This window comes from Filicampus tigris, chromosome 11, assembly GCF_054856515.1.
Source record: "Filicampus tigris isolate MCC_2025a chromosome 11, RoL_Ftig_1.0, whole genome shotgun sequence".
Lineage (NCBI taxonomy): Eukaryota > Metazoa > Chordata > Actinopteri > Syngnathiformes > Syngnathidae > Filicampus > Filicampus tigris.
The window spans coordinates 19,991,167-20,012,297 of record NC_141227.1 but is presented as its reverse complement, the minus strand read 5'-3'; the positions used below and the strand labels follow the sequence as shown (position 1 = coordinate 20,012,297).

At 42.1% G+C, this 21,131-nt stretch overlaps 1 protein-coding gene and 1 long non-coding RNA gene across 5 annotated transcripts in view; one reads left to right on the top strand and one right to left on the bottom strand.

The window, feature by feature from the left end:
• The window catches only part of LOC147140071 (inhibitory synaptic factor 2A-like), a 43,885-nt gene that overhangs the window by 12,925 nt on the left and 9,829 nt on the right, over nt 1-21,131 (top strand). For 2 of the 4 annotated variants that reach the window (XM_086044714.1, XM_086044715.1), the window contains exons 4-6: nt 29-143; nt 7,976-9,107; nt 15,555-15,626. In XM_086044714.1, coding sequence (XP_085900840.1) covers nt 7,981-9,107; nt 15,555-15,626 — 1,199 coding nt within the window. In that variant the 5' untranslated portion in view covers nt 29-143; nt 7,976-7,980. Of the gene's footprint in view, nt 1-28; nt 144-6,703; nt 7,488-7,975; nt 9,108-15,554; nt 15,627-21,131 lie in introns of those variants that run through there. The other 2 variants (XM_086044716.1, XM_086044717.1) reach the window with 2 other exon arrangements.
• LOC147140072 (uncharacterized) lies at nt 11,223-19,694 on the bottom strand. The gene is made up of 3 exons (XR_015088605.1): nt 19,612-19,694; nt 13,242-13,366; nt 11,223-11,615 (listed from the first exon to the last, which is right to left on the bottom strand). It is a non-coding gene; the product is annotated as an uncharacterized LOC147140072 (long non-coding RNA).

The window sequence follows — 21,131 nt, the reverse complement described above, 5'->3', positions numbered from 1 at the left end:
CCTGAAATTTCTGCCACAACTATTCCAGCTGTCACCGCACTGGCTGGACACAAGCGCGGCGCCCGATGAACGCACGGATGGACACTTGGTACGCGGGGGAGAGGCGCTCGCATGTCCTTTGCACCTCTGATCTGTGTCTCAAGGTAAGAGTTGCCGATCCTCCTCCAGTTGCACGTATTTCCACCAGAGCGGACGCCTCGGAAGAACTTATGCGGATGTCATAACTGAGCATGAATTCTCATGAAATACTGTCTCCGATAGCGCTGCGTGTGAATGTGTGGTCTCTGCCTGCGTGCGTGAGTAACATTTGGGAGGGGGCATTTCTGCCTCCGGAACCAGTGCAAATGTCCTCTCCTTTTCTAATGACAGTTCGTTCGCATGCGTGTAGCATTTAATTGCGTGTCATCCTCAAGTATGCTGCACCTGTGGGAGGACGGAAAATATGGATGCGGGTTCGCGTCTAATAATTGAGCGTACGGAATGCCTGTCCTTCATGAGCGAAGACATCAGCTTTTACGAGCTTCGTGACACATTTACCGGAATATGGAATGAGTGACGCGGTCCTCAAAGCGGACGTAAACCCGCTGGTTTCAGGAATATTATGACTGATCAGGCGTAATCCGGGAAGCTCAAGGGTACCGCAGAAACACACTTTTACTCGCCGCCCCTCGTCTCCCATCGCTTGTCTGGCCACGTCCTAGCTTACCTGGAATGATGGCAATCGCTGAGGGCAAAGCTTTAAGGTGCCAAACGCGCTTGCCTACCTCAGCAGTTTCTTTTACACTTGTTACATAAATCCAGATAGGCATCGCACTCCATCATCAGGTTGGGTGCTCGTAGCCCAACCCCTTAATACTCGACGGATTCATCAGGGTGATGCACTGTGTGGGTGTGAGGGACACTTCAAACATTAAAAGACATCCACAAAATTGGGTTTAATCCCCAAATGTTCCTCTCCAACTCGCCCTGACTGACTTTCATTTTACAAAGGATGTTGTCGTTTCCAAAAGCTCGCCGCAGCCAAAGACTTTGATAAATCGACCGAAACAATGCGAGAGCGCAAACTTTCACAGCGGTCGCACACAATCTGTCGCGTGACACCGGTCGACCTCCTGGTTGACTTTTCCAAATGACGTTTCCTAATGAAATCTCATTTGGAATAATTCACGACAGAGTCCCAACTGGCACCGTCGTCAAAGCTTTTATTTACTGTCGAAGCAATGTTGGAACATTTTAACATTATTAAGTGTCATTCAAGCGTTCATTCATTTTAAAATGAATACATCAGCAACAATAAAACACTCTTTAAACACTTTAATGTTAACGACAAATGATAAGATGTGATAAACGCCAATAAGCATATTTTAACTGTCAAATCTACCACTAATGTAATATACAACACAAACATAAAACACAGTCCCTTTTGATCGCAAGTGAAGCGCATATGGCAGCTAGCCAGTCGGCGGCTAGTGCGAGAAGCTAACGTAAAAATCCACTGCACATCTTCACTCGGAGCTCCTTTTTTGTCAAACCGATGTCAAAGTCCTTTGGTCAAAAAGCTGATCAATACCACTGAGTGGCGGGCAGAAGAAACAAATACTCTTTCATTAGATGGCAGAAGTTAGGACAAACCTACAATTTGTGTCCACATGTTGCCATTCATAAAACAGAAATAATGGCTTTGTCTTCTCCTTGATAGGCCCAGATTTCACACTAAGTCAATTTGTGAGTAAAGTGAGATGAGATCATCATTTTTTCATTATTCATATTTTTTGTGATTTTTTTTTTTCGGCGGTGTGCTGTGAGATTTTGCTAATGTAAAATGGGTGCTTTGGCTCAGTAAAGGTTGGGAAACACCGCTCAACACAACCAGATGCTCCTCTGATTGGTTGGTTGATTCATTAGGTGAACATACAACACATCAAGATGAAAAAAAATTAACCCGATTTACAGAAACACACATTTGCTTTGTTTTTTTCTCGCCCTTGATTGGTTGGTTGTTACCTGAGCCCTGAGCAACTGTGATGTCATTTTCAGTCGACAGAAGTGACAAAATGGCCGCCCTCTGAGATGGCTAAAAACAGGTGTATTTTGCTGCCTAACTCATATCCCACAAACGCGATATTAATCCGAATACCATGTTTGGACTAATGAATGCAAATAAAACATTGTTACAAAGAATTTTGGGTGGTTGACTTCCCCTTTTAACACCCTCCAAACCATGGGCTAATCTTTCAGAGACATTAGGATCAATTAAGGAAAAATACTCCTATTTGACTGTCAGTATGCGTTTACCCTGCATAATACATAATTTCATTTAAAATTCAGCGTGAACCCCAAATTTGATGAGCTTTATGGTGTTTGAATTTGAACGTTCCACTGTAAATACCACTAACTACACACAATCTGTATAAAAGCTGTATAGACACAGTATAATAATACATTTTTTTGCGCGTGTGTGAGAGAGCCCAAATCTCTCTGGATAGCACACAACGCATTCAACACCTTATGGAGTGTTAGAGCTTGTCCTTTACGGTGCACTTGTGAAGACGTCGTTGGTGCAATGTCACACTCTGAAATGTATGCAAGAAAACCCTCTGCATGCACAATGACTACACTGCATGCAGCGCACAATGCACGAGTTGGGCTGAATGGCGGTGGGGGGTGTTGAGCGCAACCCGCGAGATAATGAATACAGCACACCCTAGCGTATCCAGCGATGACGCAGTGGCAGGTCCCCGTGTAGGGCGAGATGCTGTAATAGCATTACTTAAACAGTAATGAGATGAGGCTAGACCGGGTTATCCTATGTAAATATCCATATAGGCCGACGAGTGCGTAAGGCGATACAAGCTAAAGCTAAGTCGCCTCGTTGTCTCCACGGCTGGCCTAAATGGTGAGTCAGCAGGTTTCGCAACTCCGATTGCATAGAAAATAGAAACACACCCCATTGACATTCCTTTCAGAGAGTTTACACAACATCGTGGTCATAATAAATCAATCACTGCGCCGTAGCCGAAAGTGTATATTTTTAACCATCGTATATTTTAGCGTGAAGGAGCGAGGGGCAATCGGAACAGACAACACGGTCTGCCAGCGCACATAAGGAGATTTCAGAGGATTACTTTTGCAATTTTAGAGTCAATGCATTATTCATAATCCTTTGGCTAGCTGGGGCCAAATCAGGGAAGGACCTCGGGTCATTAGCGGAGATATAGCTGGCCCTGGGAGAAGGAGGAGCAAGATGTGGAAGAGGAGGAGAAAGGAGATTCTCATCCAAGCGTGCGGGTTATATCCATCACTTAAGTGTGTTAGGAAGAGATTTTTATTTATTTTTTTCCAACTCCTGTTGTGTGATTACCACTTGGCTGCTTTACATGATTTTTATGGCTACATGAGACACTTTTCGCGCTCACAGCAAACGTTGTGCCAACGTGATTACCTCTTAAGTACTGTGAGATTGGCATTTTTTGGGGTAATAAAACAGTCGCCTCCCATGTGGGATCGAGCTTATGCAGTAGGTTGTGCAGTACGATATTTGGTATAGCCACAATTGTTTCTGACAAGCAACCTATTCGGAAATCAAAGTGCATGTCAGGCAATGCTTTTGAACAAATACCAACCGCCGCGAAAAATCCTGCTGCTTCTGTTTTCAAAACAACTTTGTGTAAATTCACAAGACAGCAAAGTATATTGTTTGTGCATAATGAGGATGAGCAAGTAGCGCTGCGGTATTATCGTCATCGGGCACCGAATCCATTGCGGTGACTTAAGGCCTGCAAGATGAAACACAGTTACCTCTAAATATATTCCATGTCCTCCGCAGCTTGAATGGAGGTTAGGTCACAATGGACGGTCTGCAAGGTGAAACGCATGGCAGCAGTCCCGACGACTCGCACTTAAGATGAAAGTGCTCTTTTTTAGAAGGGTGACAGCAGGGTACAAATAGACTCAGATAAACTTGGACAAACATCAACGGCCGTCTTTGTACATGTCCAGTTTGCATATGCACTGTAGGAAAATGTCTTTGTTGGACCATTTTTTTAGGAGCCGTTAGCCTTCTGTCAGTGTGTAAAAGATAATCGGATCTTCGAATTTACGCTGGCTGCCGGTCAGCTGTCGAATAGATTTTAAAATTCTGCGACTGCTAATTCTGGTCTATAAATTGCTGAATGGTTTAGATCCTGATTACATGAAAGAAATGGAATATAAACTCAGAACTCAGGTCAGTTAGTGGAGGCCAGAGATTAAAGCAAACATGGTGAAGCAGCATTTGGCTGTTATGCTGCACGCCAATAGAATAAGCTGCCAACCGAAGTGAAGTCAGCCCAAGTGTAAAAATGCTTTTAAATCCCGGTGAAAAACGATTCTCTTTTCTCATACCCATGTTTAAGGTCTTTCAAAACTTTTTAAAAAACATGTTCCCCCAAATCATGTTTTTGTACTGTACATACTGATAGTAACTGCTATATAGATAGCTGCCTTGTCCAACCTCGCCAAGAAAAAAAATTGTTTCTAAATCATCATTCTACATGTTTGAAGATAATTGCTGAAAACATGTCGGCGCATTTCTACCACTACAACACGCATTTAGCTAGCTAGCTATGCCTTCACCCCAAAAAGGCAGCTTTCCTGATTGCCACAATTTATAAAACAGGCCATCATTATTATTGAAATCCCCAAGAAAGGCATTGACGCCACAGACAATCGCGCCGTGCGACCGACAGCTGAGAAAAGCCCCAGAAGCTTGTTAGCTTGAGAGCTAGCTGGTGGCTAGCGTCTCTTGTTGTGGCATTGTGGGATATATTCCAGCACTCAGAGGCTCACCATTTTCAGCCGGCCGTGGTTTAGGCAAATTTAGCAGACACGCCCACAGCGTTCGAAAGAGGAGAACTCTTATTTTATATAATTGGATATTTTTTTAATCATTCGAATTTGGCATGGTTGTTAATACCACACTTCTCTTCTGGTGTGCTAAATTTAGAGGACATTTTCACTTTACAGTGACTTAACACTTCCAAAATGTAGCATCGTTCCCTTGTTTTTTTTTTTTTGTAGATAAAACCACAGATGAACAACGCATCAATAGTGGTCTATTTTTACAGCTGTTCCAGCAGCCTTTGCCCAGTGTATGGAGAGACCCTTCTGTTGGTGTGCGATTGATCTAACATAGCCTTGAAACTAGCAAATATGTCATATTGCGCCCTGCGATTGGCTGGCAACCAGTCCACGGCGCAACCCGCCTCCCTTCCAAAGTCAGCTGGGATAGGCGCTGGTAACCATGGCCCAAGCGAGGGCAATCTGTTTAGAAAATGGATGGATGCTGCTTGTCAATTTCACGCATGTAAAAACGTAACAGCTGCAAAAAAAAAAAAATATTGCCTCCAGAGAATACAGCGTAAATACTGTACCATTTGTTGTCGCAGCAGAACAACATACAAATGTTTAACAGTCCAGAATAAAAGTCGCCACCACAGATTTACCATGATGATTAACTTGATTATTCTCAAAGGAGCTTCTTGCAAATTACTTGGCTATAAATTATTCCCACCACTTTGTTCACGAATTGGTGTCTTTTCAACTAGCTGCTTTTGGCCACGTGGTGCGGAATGTAATTCCCTTTTAGTCTTACTTCACATTTGATGAGCATGTTCATAATTTATAGTCTAACTACGCGTGTGTGACGACCGTAAACAAGCAACACTTGGTTGGACTGCAAAATGTCAATTTGATCAAAGCATTTTAAGGTTCATTACATGTAAACACAAAGACACAACAAGACAACTTTGAAAGGGTACTTCATTGTACGTTCCTAACGACAACAAATTAAAGTACAAAACATTATTCCTGTTTATATAAAGGAAATAAATCGATGTACAAACAGGTTCTGATTCTATTTGCAGATATTCTGACACGGTGTGTGCTTGTGTACTTTCAAGTCATGCATAAAATTATTTACTTTGACTGCATTAAAAAGGATCAGGATGTGCTTCTGTAGCCATTTCAAGTTCAAGGTCAAATCGTACAGATTTGCGATCGCCCAGTGCAGAGTTTATATTTGGCATGGCGCTCGATCATTTTGCTCAATACTGCTGAGACTGCATGATGACAGTAATGTCGCCCTGGGGAACTCCAAAGTCTACAGGTGGACACTGGTGGACGGGCTCACTTCTTACAAAGATGTTTGGTCTTTCCCCTGCGACAATATCATTTTCCTCAGACATACATTTCCTCTAGCTATCATTTAATCCCAAGTGTGTGCCGGGAAAATACTATTGGGTGACCTGCATTACCAAAATTGCAGCAGTGTATAATCGCATAGATAAAGGGGTGACCGTAAAGGGTGGGGATAATACTGAGAATTGATGGTTACTATGGCGTACAGCAGAGAATAGAAGCGCATTTGCAGATATGATAAAAATAATATGAACTCAAACCGCCACAGAAATGCATTAGTTGGAGTGTTTTCCGAACACACTCAGCAGCCCAGTACGCTGCGTGTGGACAAATGTTAATGTGGGTAAGGACAGCATAAGAGGACGTCCCCCTATACTAACTGATCCCTAAACACCTACTAAATAGAAATATGAGGGCTTGTGTTTTATCATTGCGGCAGTACCGCATTTATATAGGGGGGGGGGGGGGAAATATCCCATGCAGGTCTAGTGGAGAGCAATAAAACTGCTTTGCAGCAAAGCACACAGGGACCACGTGAACGTTAACAATCAGAGCACTCGGTGAGCTCAGACCGCGACCAAGATCAATGCCAGATAGTGCGAGATTTCACGCTCACAGCTTAGTGGGTACTAATTCTGTATGTAACAGAAACAACGGAGTAGGCAGAAATTGGCTATTCCATTTGTAAAATTGTTCTGCGGCATAAACAGAAAAAAAAAAAGGCACATTTGAATAGTCATAGATTGTGGTCTGTAATATCCACTCGGCCCTGTTGATAGCGGTAATGCACCTGTGACATGCGGTGAGGTTTATGGCTGCTTGGTGAGCCACCGACAGAGGTAGATTTATAAACAGAGCCGTGGATTTGCCATGAAATTAGCAGCCTGACATTTCAAACTGGTATGATGGTATTTTCTGACCTGATGTTTGAAGTGGATTTTTAATCTCTGGCATTAGTCTTTGTTTATTAATGAGATCCCATTTAGATTGGTAGACCAGTTAAGGATAGATACAGAATACTTTCATAACTTTAGAATGCAGGTGCCACTTCATTTTCCTCACAACACATCAGGGTTATAATAGTCTTGGATTTAGTTTGACTTTTTTAAATTCAGTTCGTTTTGGGGGGTTTTAGACTACATTTGTTCAGGTTTTTATTAGCTTTAGTATTAGATTTTGTTTTTTTTTGTTTTGTTTTTTTCTTTCGCCGTAGATCGCAACCAGGCAGCAGATCACTGTACTACTATCCCATTAGCCGGAGCTTTGGTGGCATCTTGCGGCATCAAAAAAGAGCACAACATTTTGAATAGGTGAGTTTTTCTTTGAATAGCTCAGGATTTGATTGCGCACAGAAAAAAAAACGTGTATAGTTGGGCCAAAATCTTTATTTAACCGGAAAATAAAACCCCAGTGAGACAAATGTCTCTTTTCAAGGGGGAAATTAACATGTTCCTCATAAAAGAAGGATTTATTGCAGTAGGGCATCCATTTTATCCTCACCTACAGGCAGGTGAGCGCATGTTTTATAAAGTGCCGGTTTGATTATTTTTGACATTTATCACTAATTGCTATGAAGTACTTTCACATGCATTTGCATTCATTGCGCTGCCTCACCCGTCTGACTTGCTTTTATCATTTTGTATTTGTATTATTGATGGCTGTGTGTTATTGCGCTGTATGCTGCAATTTAAATTTCTCGACTCGGTTGAGCCTCTACAGCATCCGCGGTACCAAATCAAAATATTTTACCACACCGTAATCCTGAAATATACTCATATTTGATGTCTTCCGTTCTTAGGAAATATGGTGAGTAAAGAGGACAGCAAATGCATGGTTGCGTCAGACTCCGATGACTCCGATTCAGACACGGGCCTCGCGCACAACCTCGATGCACAGCAGGTGAAGAAGAAAAACAAGGCCTTGCAGGTGCGATTTAAGGATATCTGCGACGCACAGAATGAGTATCGAGGAAAGCACACCAGATCCATTTCCTGTAAAGTGACACACCGACAGTACATGACCATGCCCGCCAGACGATCCATCCCAAACGTGACCAGGAGCACGGGCGTGCAGACGTCGCCGGACCTGACGAAACGATACAAGACTTTTCCCTTCGAGAGGAAAAAGGGACACACGTTTAAACACACTGCGTTAGTGGAAGATTACAGAGGACAAAACAATGGCTTTTTGAGCGATATAAAAGCAGTCGGAGAGGACGGGCAACCCATCGGGGTGTCTTCCAAGTGCAAGGGTAAGATTGTGGGGCAGACCAAAGCTTTGCTCCATCACACCGATGACAGCAGCGATACGGAGGATTTGATTTGCGACGCCAACTGCGTGGATGGGCCCTCTTGTTCGGACTCGCATTTCTCACAAGAGTCCCGTCTGAGCAACCCTTCGTCCAAAAGTGAACCGGAGCACCAGGACTGCGGGACAAGGACCAAACACAAAGGATTACCCCGAGAAGAAAGTGATGCCGGCGCTTCCTCCAAGCGTCAGCTGGCTACCTCTGAGTTTGCAAAGGGCCGGGGACCGGTTGCATGGAATTCTTTGACCCAAGTGGAGTCTTTAGGGAGCCCCTCCAAGGCTTGCAAAAGAAAGAAGGGAGCGCAGTTGAGCGAGCAGCAGTCGCAGACGCTCCCTCACAGCGGCAAATGCTCGGCGCAGTCGCAAGGACCGTGTCGGGCGAGGCACGCGTCGGCGTCCTCCAAACTGCAGCAGACGCCGGGGACGGGCGAGGGCTTTCCCCCGGGAAATACTGGAGCTGCCGGCGTGGGCAGCGGCCATCAGATAATTCCCTTATCTGACGACAAGGATATCAAAGCACAGCTGCAGGCGATGGAGACTCTCATCAACTCCAGCCAGGAGACCATCAAGGTCCTGCTTGGAGTTATTCAGGAGCTGGAGAAAGGTGAAGCACAGCGAGAGGGGTGAGTCTCATTTACATAGAGAGATAGAATATAATATAATTGTATTTTATTTTGATGTACATTGATGTCCCCCCATGCAGTGCCACTCAACTGTCCCTGTCCACTAGGGAAATTCACTTACATTCATTACAGCGGAAACTGTTGCCTGTTTTTCACAGAGAGCTTCCTCAAAACAGTTGCCTCAGAAGAGTAACGCCAATATGCCACCTTTGTTTATCACACAGTACAGTAGGGCTGTGCAATTAATCGAAATGTAATTACAATTACAATTATTACACTCCACGATTACAAAATTGGCATAATCGTAAAAAATGATTATCATTATTATGCATTTATATCCAACGCACTTTGTTTACACAAGGAAATCATAGTTTAATTTGTACCTTTTTTTTCTTATAATAACTAATTTTATAAATTTAGTTTGGTCCCAAAAGCAACGTACATAATTATAGTGTGTCAAAGAGATGTATTTTTCTATATATTTTCTACGTTTAAACATTTTCTTGTTTTGTACCCAAATAAATTATCGTTTAAATAATCGTGATTTCAATTATTACCAAAATAATTGTGATTATTTTTTTCATAATCGAGCAGCGCTACAGTACAGCGGTACCTTGACTTGCGAACAAACCAACTAAAAACACAAAAATTTGCGTCCAAGAGCCACCTTGGACAGTTTCATTGGTCCATTGTGACGTATTTGATAATTTCATTGGTCAGATTTGACGAGACTTTGGGTGACTCTATTGATGGCTGGAAGCTCGTCAGTAAAAATGTATAAATAAACCGCCGCAAATGAAGAACCGTAGAGCTCAAAAAGAGGGGGGAGTAGTGGCTTTTAGCCGGAAATTATGATACTTTCTATTTGATAGGGCTGTGGCCTGACTGCATTGAAGCTCCTTCTCTCACTTTGACATAGTTCCTTGGCACCAAACTTCCACAAGACGACGGCAAAGCAATACTTTTATGTTAGACAAGGCTTCAGTCTGAAAACCGAATAAACGAATAGTGGGGGATAGGTTTAAAAAAAAATAAAAATCTCAGAATGTGTGAATCTTCCATTAGCAAATCACAAATTTGCGGGGGCCAGTCAAACCGATAATGCGACACCGACACAGCTCTGTTACGGCTCCGATACTAAGGTGACTGCTTTCGTCCGTCCAATCTGTGTTTGTGCCGTTCCTACAAAACAGCAGGAAAAAAGGCCAACAAATTGCTTGAACGGGCTTTTGATCCACTGCACAATACCTACACTGTGTTTGGTTATGATTATGGAATCCTACTGTGTCCTGCCTTGTTCCATTTTCTTTAGCTACACGAGTCTGCCTGATTTTGGCAATTTACGCCAGGCAATGAACAAATACCCAACTTGGGTTGAAAGGAATAACAGTGACTTTGTTCGAGACAACATTGTGTTAGAGAGGTGAAATGTACGGACGAAACTGACATGCTAGATGACCTTTTTTTTTTCAAATTCAAGTCTGGGGAAAAGCATGTTGGAAGATAATTGGATGATGTCTCACATCCATTACAGGCCGCTCGCATCACCAAGTAAAAGCAGAATGAAGTACGTAACACGGCACCTTGGCAGCCAGTGTCTCTTGTTGAGTGAAAACGTCAAGAAAAACCTTCAAGGTCTAATGGGGTGTATAAGCAATACGCTCCAGTGCATGTGATTACCTTATTTAAAGCGGTAGTCAACCCAAACAGATTTTTTTTCAAAAATATGTTCCCAGCAGGCCCACTAGTTGAAACAGAGCATTGTGATGAATATTGCGTTTGAGGAATATAAGTTAAGCAGTAAAATGCATTTGTGTTTAGCCATCTCTGGGAGCGGCCATTTTGTCTTCTGTCGACTGAAAATGACAACTGCTCACAACGACCAATCACGGCTGACCTGTTTTGTCGTTGTGAGCAGTTGTGATGTAATTTTTCGTCGACAGAAGACAAAATGGCCGCCCGCAGAGATAGCTAAAAACGAGTGGGTTAACACTTATTCCACAGAGGCATATATTGATCAGAATGCCCTGTTTCAACTAGTGGGCTTGCATAGAACATATTCTTGAACAAAAAAATGTTTGCGTTGACTTCCCCTATAACTGTGGTGTATAAAAAAATGTGCATACAACCATTTTTCTTTGTAACAATATCATCATGTGCCATTAAGGGATGTACTTTTTTTTAAATGTCAACAAGCATGAAGGTGCTTCGTAAAGTCCTTGAGCTGCATCAGCCAAGGCGCTACCGCAGGAGCAAAAACCTATAGCAACAAGATGTAAATTGTATTTATGCCTGTTTCATATTCAGCGTCCAAGCGGGTCTGCTCCCCGCGCCTCTCCCTGTTCTTTTCGCCCAATTAGTGCAGCCTCATAACACCGTGCGTGCCTTTCATCTCCACACACTCGAGTCTGCTATAGCTGCTCCGCTGCGCTCTTCCGTCTGGGTTAGGAGACAAGAGGTGAGGTCACAGGACCGAGTCTTACTTTCCACACGCCTCTCCAACTTTACCTTGAAAAAAAATAGAGTGTGCAGTTTTAAGGCAGTTCTTTTACCTTGGACACACCGTGAAAGGTTAGACTGGTGTATAGTGAGTCGCGCTAGGATGCAGGTGAAACAACACAACATGTGAGGAAGTAACCTTTAACTCAGCAGCTCTACCACAAAAATCGTGACAAGGGAATATGAAAATGCAGTTTTATCTTATTTGACTGCGCGTGGCTTATTAGAGGTCAGACTTGTAAGCGCCATGCTGCCAGACGGAAGCCGAACTAATGATTCTCTTTCCCCAAATGTTACATTATGAAAGCAAGTTTGATGAATCTTCAAGCGATACAATCTTAGACTGGAGTAGGAATTTATACAAAAAGTTTTGCTGCATTAATCATGCTGGCCGGGGAACGGCAAACATATTTTGGCAGGACTTCAAAGCATTTATGGCACTTGTTGTGCTGGAGGAATGCATAAAATGTTATTTATCTATGTGTTTATTTGTAAATAAATAAATAAATAAATAAATAATAAAAAAAAGGTTTTAAAATAACTTTTAAAAAAAAAAACACATTTTCTTCCTTTAAGTAGAAAGTCATACAAAAACATAAGTACTGATTTCATTGATTTGGACTTGTATGGAGGTTTCGATTGTCAAATGAAATGGGTGGTGTGCATCTTTGCTTTTAGAAACATGTTTTTATTGTTTTATCATATGAAAACTGAAGTGGTTAACTTATTTTTTTTGGGGGGGGTTGTCAAAAACGTTGAAATGTTACTTAAAGGGGAAGTCAACCCAAACATATTTTTCTCAAGAATATGTTCCCAACAGGCCCACTAGTAGAAACACGGCATCCTGATTAATAGTGCGTTTGTGGAATGTGAGTAAAGCAGCAAAATCCATCCCTTTTTGGCCATCCCAGGGGGTGGCCATTTTGTCATTTCTGTCGACTAAAAATGACATCAGAACAGCTCAGGTCACGACCAATCTTCTCCTGTTTCAGAAAACAGGTCAGCCGTGATTGGTCGTTACCTGAGCCTTGAGTAGTTGCGATGTCATTATCAGTCGACAGAAGTGACAAAATGGCCGCTCCCACAGATGGCTAAAAGCAAGTGGCTTAACTCTTATTACTACCTACTACCTACATCTAAATGAAGTGCCTCAACTTAGTTCAGCATAGTTCCTTGCCACAACATGGTGGCAAAGCACGTCTTTTTTCGAAAAGAAATTCCACACTAAAGCTCAACCAATCAGACGACTGAAAAATGCTGACGTCACTGAGGATTTGTGAGGCCGCAGAACGATGAATCTAAAATCTGATTGGTTAGAAAACGACGCCAGCACTTGGGATTCTGAAGGCGTTAGGCAACTAATATTTACATGGCAACACACTGAAGCTGAAATCTGATTGGACAAAATAAATAAATAAATAAACCGAACCCATAAATGACTGGAGCTTGCGCAGCCAAGACAAAAACAACGAAACGAGGACAAAAGACCGTTGGAAGTAATTTATTACCATTTCCTGTTTTAAATGTAGATCCGTGCTCGTGATTGTGCTCGGGCCAGCAGAGAAGGCCTCGAAGACCCTGACGGCACGCCACCACATCATCATAATCAAATCCAAAATGGGTGTTAGCACTCACTGTGATGCTTTCGGCACATTATCTCCGCAGGCATACACAGGTTAGCAGTGGAATGCTTGTTGTAGTGTGCAGCAGGGCGTGCGGACAGCGAAACAGACGAGAGGGCAGGACATCTCCCAGGACAGCTGACGTGGGCAAACAACACAGGGTTGGAATTACGCCAGCAGTCAGCTTTAGAGAATGACTTTCAGAGGAGAAGCATCTCTTTCTCCCCGCTTTTCTCTCTCTCTCTCTCTCTCTCTCTCTCTCTCTCTCTCTCTCTCGCTCGCTCTGTGTCAGATTTAAGAGCAGCCTCGCAGTCACGCCGTCGTGCGTATTCCACCCCGCAGTAGAAATGCGATATCTGCATGCGGTAATTATAACATTTCGGTTCGCGAGCTTTGATCACATGAGCAATCCCTCTTCAATTGCGACACAGTCGATAACAAGTGAACTTCAAGTGTTGCCCCGGCGAGTCACCGTCGCCTCTTCATCCGGGAGATGGATGAACCCCGTGACCTTGGGCGCCTATCAGCAGCTGCACTCGGCCCCGCTCGCGCTCCCGCGTTGAGGTCACCTCTCGTCGAGGTCCGGCCCCGCCACATATCATCTGTCAGGCCCGAGGGGCTCCCGTGACAGCAGGCAATTACACGCGCGCATGAGACACGACCCCTCCCCTGCGACTCCGTGAGGCGAGGGGAAAAAAAAAAAAAAAAAAAGACAAGTTCACAAAGCATACTCTCATGTTTTAGGTGGCTTAATGCAGCGCAATACAACTGTCGGGAGGATTTTAATGTTCCCTGTTCTTGCAGCTCTCACACACGACTGGAAGTGGACCCTCGGGGTGATGTTACCCTGCAGAGGAGCGAGAATTTATCACGCTGATTGTCTTGCATCTGCGGCAAATTGAGTTGAATAACGGCTAAAAACTGGTGCACGGTAATGTGCTGAAAGTGAGGATCTGTGTAGTGAAGTGAATTCTATGAGGTGGAGTCATCCTGGAAATTCCGGATGTGGGCAGGATTAAGATGGGGAATAATGAAGAAACTTTGCAACACAGCGTTCTTTGATGAGTTTTTGGGAACAATCTTGTGTCCGAGGTAAATCTAAAAAAAAACGTGGGCGCTCTATGTATGCCATTGTGTCACAGGGAGTCAACTTGACCTTGACCTTTAATCGCGGGAGAGTCCCTGAGGAAGAGAGGGTGGCAAAATGGGAGCGGTACGGGAGTGGCAGTCATTCTGAACAGGAGCAGGACGGGATGGGATGGAACAAGATTATTTTTTTTTTTTTACTGTGGTCCAGGACGGGACTGTGCAGGTTTTTATTTCTGTGGGAGTGGAATGGGACGGGACCCTCTAGTGGTAACGTATGTATACCACGCTTTGAGAGAGAGATCGATTATCGGCCGGGCTGATTATCGCTCCGAAATTCAGTTTGTGACGAATATCGGCACCAGACTTTTTTAAAAAGTCTGGTGCCGATACTGAATATTGCAATATTTTTTTGAAGTTAACACTGTTTTAAATTGATTCATTAAGAGATTCTACTGACCCTGGGAACACTGCACTTTTTAATTTTGTATGAAATCAAAGTAAAGACAATTAACATTTTGGAGGACTTTATTTACCGTACAAAACCATACGGAGCTTTTAAGTTTTTATTTAACTTTTGAAGACATGCTGATGATCCTGGGAGCTACCTTTTTGTTACAATATTACAACAAAGATTGATAGTGGCAAGCATTTATAATAATAGTTAAAAAAAAACATTACGCAACTCTGAAAAATTATTCGCTAAATATGCTTAAAGACGTTTTAACAAAGTTAAGAGTTTTCTTTTTTTTTTTTTTTTTTTTTTTTTTTTTTTAGATTTTGATGCCAATATTTTCGCTTTTTGCTGACAATGACTATCGGCTCCAAATATCAGGTATCGGTATCGGCCCTGATTATCTCTAGTAATCAACCACTTCATTTTTTTTTTTTTGGGGGGGTGCAAATCAAAAGTGGAAAGAGCGAATGATACACGGATAATCCATGACGCGTGATTGATGTTACATGAGTTACTCACCATCTGTCGCCGGGGATGTAAAGGCCAATCATGATCAAACAATGTTACGGAGCATGACAGGTCATTTGATTATGTAAAATCAGCAAGTCTACACACTTGATTAAGGAAATCTGAGCAGACTGCGAGATCAGAAGCCCCTCAGAGAGGAGTAAACAGCTCGGATCATCGAAACAACCTGAACAAATTTGTCTGGTGACCGATAGCCCGCGGCTATCAGCGCTCTTTATCTGTTTTTTTCTTCTTCTTCTTCTTCTTCTCCTGCAGGCTCACCTACCGAACAGGACAAGACACGGCGAACTGTGACACTTGTCGAAACAGCGCATGCATCATTTACAGGTGGGTAGCACTGAAGGTGCGTGTCATTAATTCAGCATTTTGTTCTGTTTTTGCACGCGAATGATTCAGTTCAGTATGCGAGGGATGCTTGCAGCAAATGTTGCTGCAGAGACGCAAATGGTTTAGAGGAGAATCAATATTTAAATGAAAGAGGAGCAATATACAGGGGGATTGCAACTGCAATGTTCAGTTATCGACAACAAAGTAATTGTGCAGAAATGTCGGAATTAGATGGAAAATGTAACTCCCGTGTCCATTCCAGTGTTGTTTTAAGCATACTAATGCTGCAACGCATACCTGATTTCATGTGGGCTTCTTCAGAACAGCAAACAAGCTGAGGCGGAATCATCAGCTCGCTTGCTGGCGAGTAGTGCGCTTCATATTGCAAGATGCAATTCGATCATCGAAATCAGTTCCACGCCGCAGACGTGATTCTGCGTGATTAACTTATCGACTAACTGATCAACCCCAGCCAAACAAAAATCTCACAAAAAGCGGATACGAAGGTGCACTATGTATCTTCTGCCATGTAGTGGTACAACGTTGAATTGTTCTGGCAGTCACGCTATGTCGCTGGCATAGCTAGATGAACTAAGATACATTATTTGTAGTAAGGCAACATAAGGTAACTCAATGTAGGGCTGCTCGACTATGAAAAAAATATCAATCACGATTATTTTGGTAATAATTGAAATTTTGGGTTACAAAACAAGAAAATGTTTAAATGCAGGGACACATAAATTGCTTTGCAACACTATAATTATGTCAGTTCCAAGCAAAATTTGTAAAATTACTTATTATAAAATAAAAATAAAAAGTGTAAATTCAAATAGGGCTTCCTTGTGTGGAAACAAATTGGCTATAAATGCATTGGCCTATCAATAATCATTTTTTACGATTATACCAATTTTGTAATCATGGGGTGTAATAATCGTAATTGTAATTGAATTTCGATTAATTGCTCAGCCCTAACTCAATGTGCTCCACATAATTAAAAGTACAACATAAAACATAAAGAGGTCTTTGAAACATACTGAAACCTCAACATGGGCCATCAAAAACGTTAATTAAGTGTACAGGCAATGTTGTAAGTACCAAAAGACTGAAATATTAATATTGTATTTTACAGTAAAACCAATCGCAGTCAGCACTCATACTTTTGTGTAAATATATCATCACCGGCTGGGGAGATGCACTGCTGCTATGTTGTGCTTGTACGTCAGAGTTGTTTGGCAAAATGCTTTCAAGCGAAATCAGAAAAATGTGTGGGAAGGGAAGTCCGGGCATTCAATACAAAGCATGTTTTTTTTTTTCATGTAAATCACAAAAAAATCAAACAAATTGGGCCTTGTGCTACATGATTGGACACATACCATGCATATCTTATCATATGTTTTAATCGAGGAAAATGTTGCAGGAATTAATACAGATTTTTTTGCAAGTTGCTTTCTCTCTCCCCCTCGACAAGTGCAACATTTCTCGCTGACCTAGATTGGGGTTTATTTGGAACACAAAAGAGAAAAAAAGATCACAGCTCAACTACAGAGATGAATATTTAGTATTTCATATCACATTCAGGAGGATGACAAAATCATTGGGTTTATTATGCGGAAGAGCCTCTGACATACTGACTGGGGGATTTAATTAACACGGACTGAGAGGCATTAATACATGTATTGTTGGGTTGTACTTGGACATTTTTGATAATGTAATGAAAGGTGCTCTGATCATTTGAGAACGTTACATAAATATTAGAAACAACCGTCAGTTTGATGGATTCAGATAAGGGAAGAAAAGCCTCTTTAAAATGTACAGAATCGTCCTGCCCGACAATGACAGGCATCACAAATCAAAAGCATCGCCATCATTACTTTTAGACTACAAGTAATGCAGTCTAATTTGTAACAAAAATATCCTAGGGCAGTGATTCTAAAAAAGTGCTATGCGGGCTTCCTCTAGTATTATGCAAAAGAGTCCGTGAATTAAATGTTCAAAATGTGCATGCAACTTTTTTAATCCCGCACAGTACATTTGTTAAGTAGAGTTGAGTTCGATTTAACTTTTGAGTATAAAACATTTGCATGAAATCTTTTCGAACTGTTTGTTTTTAGCATTTATTTCGGTATGTAATGTTAAATCTTACATTGGCTGACAATAATATGAAATGTACTTTTTCTGAATGAATCCTCTGGCTTGCATTTTGATGAACATTGAGGTCTGCGACACTATGATATGATTTTTGTTGGTCATTATGGCGATGGTTAGAAAGCCAAGTATTCTTTGAGGTGGAACTTGTGAAATGTTTGAGAAGACATATATTAGGGTAATCGTAAAAGGCTTTGATTGTTAGGAAAGGGCCGAACGTACAGTCTTTGAATGTCCCTTTAGGGAAATTTGTCTTGCACAACAGTGTTCTGTTTTTGTTTTTTTTGTTTTTTATAGTCACGATCTCAAATAAACTAAACCCATTTGTGCTCAAATAAGACAATCTACAACTGGAAAGACAGCAACATTAGAGTAGTGAATTAAAACAAGGCTAAAAAATATATTAAAGCGGAAGTCAATCCAAACATGTTTTTATTCTCAAGAATTTTCAAGAATATGTTCTATGCAAGCCCACTAGTTGAAACAAGGCATTCTAATAAATATTGCGTTTGTGGAATAAGAGTTAATTCACCCGTTTTTAGCCATCTCTGGGGCGGCCATTTTGTAACTTCTGTCGACTGAAAATGACATCACAACTGCTCAATGCTTAGGTAACGACCAATCACTGCTCAGCTGTAACTCATATTCCATACCACACGTCACATATTGAAATGAGATATTTAAAAACATATCCCGTAGTACATTCAAGGTCATGTAAAAATGATTAGGGTGTGTTATCTTTTCAACGAAATAAACAGTATGTAACGGCTGGCAATGGAAATCAAACAAAAAAATAAAAGCAATGTTTTTGTGGAGTAAAGATAAAGTTTTAATTTTGTGTTTTGGAGATGTGCCACTTTTTGTTGATGCTTCAGGCAACAACCTTCTACACAAACTAGGCACTGATACTACTACAAAAATGTACAAAGCTAATGTTTGCTAGCATCTTCTTGTCTTTCCTGGTCAACTTTGAACTGAAAATGCAACAATGGCTTGTGTAAGGCCTAATTCATTCGGCTCCGTAAGACTCTTTGTAAAACATCAATAAAAGTACATACGAGCCTTTTGGGTGTTTTTTCACATCCGCGTTCGACTGCGCCGTTGTCGCGTGCTTTTACTGTGAGCACGTTACTGGAGCACTGGGTAAGATTTCTAATGAGGAGAATCTAAGGGTGCAAACTCCGAAGCAACTTAATTGACCAAGTGAACAAATGGCGCCGACTGCCACTAAACCACAAGATGCCTCGTGGCGATAAAAGCACAATGAAGTTGCGCTGCATTAGCCAAATGCTAATCAAGTGGGAGATCATCATTTCATATGCGGCGTGTATCGTTAAATAGTTGCCTATTTCAGCTAGTCCAACTGTTTTTTTTAAGAGTCATTGAACAGAGCTGGCAAGTCGGGCCATCTGCCGCCACGCTCTCCATCTCTGCCAAAACATGATGAGACACTTTGAAATCTCCAAACAGTTTAGTGCTCTTCAGCACAAACCTTTCAAGGCTGACTGATGCTGATGGGCCCATTTGAAGCAAAGGGTCGCTTTTCATCTTTTCCCTTGATTCAAGGAATATCCTGAATGCCCGGGATTCTAAAAGCTCAGTAGAAGTAGCCCCTTTTTACACTCTTTGCGGTTCTGTATAATGAGCAGCCAAGCGGAATGGGGGGACGACTATGCAATTTTCCGCTTTAGTTGGTAGTTTCAGAGCCAAAGTCGAGGTTGGGCGGCAACATTAGCCACTTACACATTAACCACTACCGAGACTTTTCACTTGCTCGCTGTCTGTGTGTAAAGGCTCTGATACACCAAAACGACGTTCACCAACAGTGACAGACGCTTACCCCCTGTGGCGTCCGTCCGGCTGTCGGCACGTCACGCTGGCAAAACACACCGCAATGACAGACAGCGACGCTGACCATTAAAGTACCTTCTGCGCATGCATAAGATGTAATACCCTTCCGTACCACCGGCGGCACAAATCAGACTTGAATTTGTACATTTGCACCTTTGAACTATTTTTCTCAATTTTATTTGAAACTTACATAATTATAGTGTTTGAAAGAAATGTATTTGTCTTTATATTTTTCGCTTTATACATATAAAGAGTTTCTTGTTTTGTACCAAAAATAAATGATAACTTGAATAATCATGATTTCAATTCAGCCCTGCCGCTCGTGCTGTCTGTGTCTTATGTTCCCAACCATGTAGTTAGCGGAAGCAGTGCGCATCAGCTTTAATAGATATATAACGAATTCAATTCAAATCAATTTGATTAGATTCCATTCTATTAAACAGCCCATGAATGTTTAGGTTGAAACATTTCCATTGGCATTTTTAGTGGATTCTTGGAAAAAATTGTCTCTTCAAAGGGGTCCCTGGGCCCAAAATTTTGAGAACCACTGGTGTTCGGTGCCAATGTGGGATGAGGGGGTTGAAGTGGACCAGCACATTTTTCTCCTTCTGGGGTATATTCATAGGTAAAACACTGCCAGTGTGTAAGGTGAATACTCAGCCCATTCACTGTTCAGGCCCCTTTGTGTTGACAGCAAACTATCATGGTCTCACTGACATCACACCCATCTAATTCTCTCACTCCACTGGCCCATGTGGACACATACCTCGGACATAGCATATCCTGCTCTGGTGCATTCTGTTTGAAAGGGACAGAAGAATAAATCGCTGCTCTATTGTTACGCCTCTGATTTCACCAGGAATGCAGTGTGAAAGCATCTTGTGAGTGAGGGAATGTCAGAAAGGCAGAACAGAGGTGTGAAGTTTGACAACCCGACGCTTACTTCTCCCACCTTGTTATGTTGAAAGCAATTTTATACATCGCACCAGACTGCAAACGCTGGTGTTGGCACGTATGAAATTGTCAGGTGGCAGGATGACACTGATAGTGTTGTGGTACACAGGGCTGATCGAGCCCTGTTCATAGGGGTGAAGGTGAATGGTTGTTTCTCTATTTACCCTGTCAGGTGCCCAATCCTGGGTCCAATGGGTTCCTAGTAGAAACAAGCTAATGCTGGGCTATCACCTAACAACTTTCCAAGACTATAAACTTAAAATCTTAAAAGGGAAGTCAACCCAGACATATTTCTTTCTCAAGAATATGTTCTATGCAAGCCCACTAGTTGAAACAAGGCATTCTGATAAATATGAGAGTTAATCAACCCGTTTTTAGCCATCTCTAGGGGCGGCCATTTTGTCACTTCTGTCGACCGAAAATGACATCACAACTGCTCAGGTCACGGCTGACCTGTTTTCTGAAGCTGAGATCGTGATTGCTCGTTACCTGAGCCCTGAGCAACTGTGATGTCATTTTCAGTTGACAGAAGTGACAAAATGGCCGCCTCCTGAG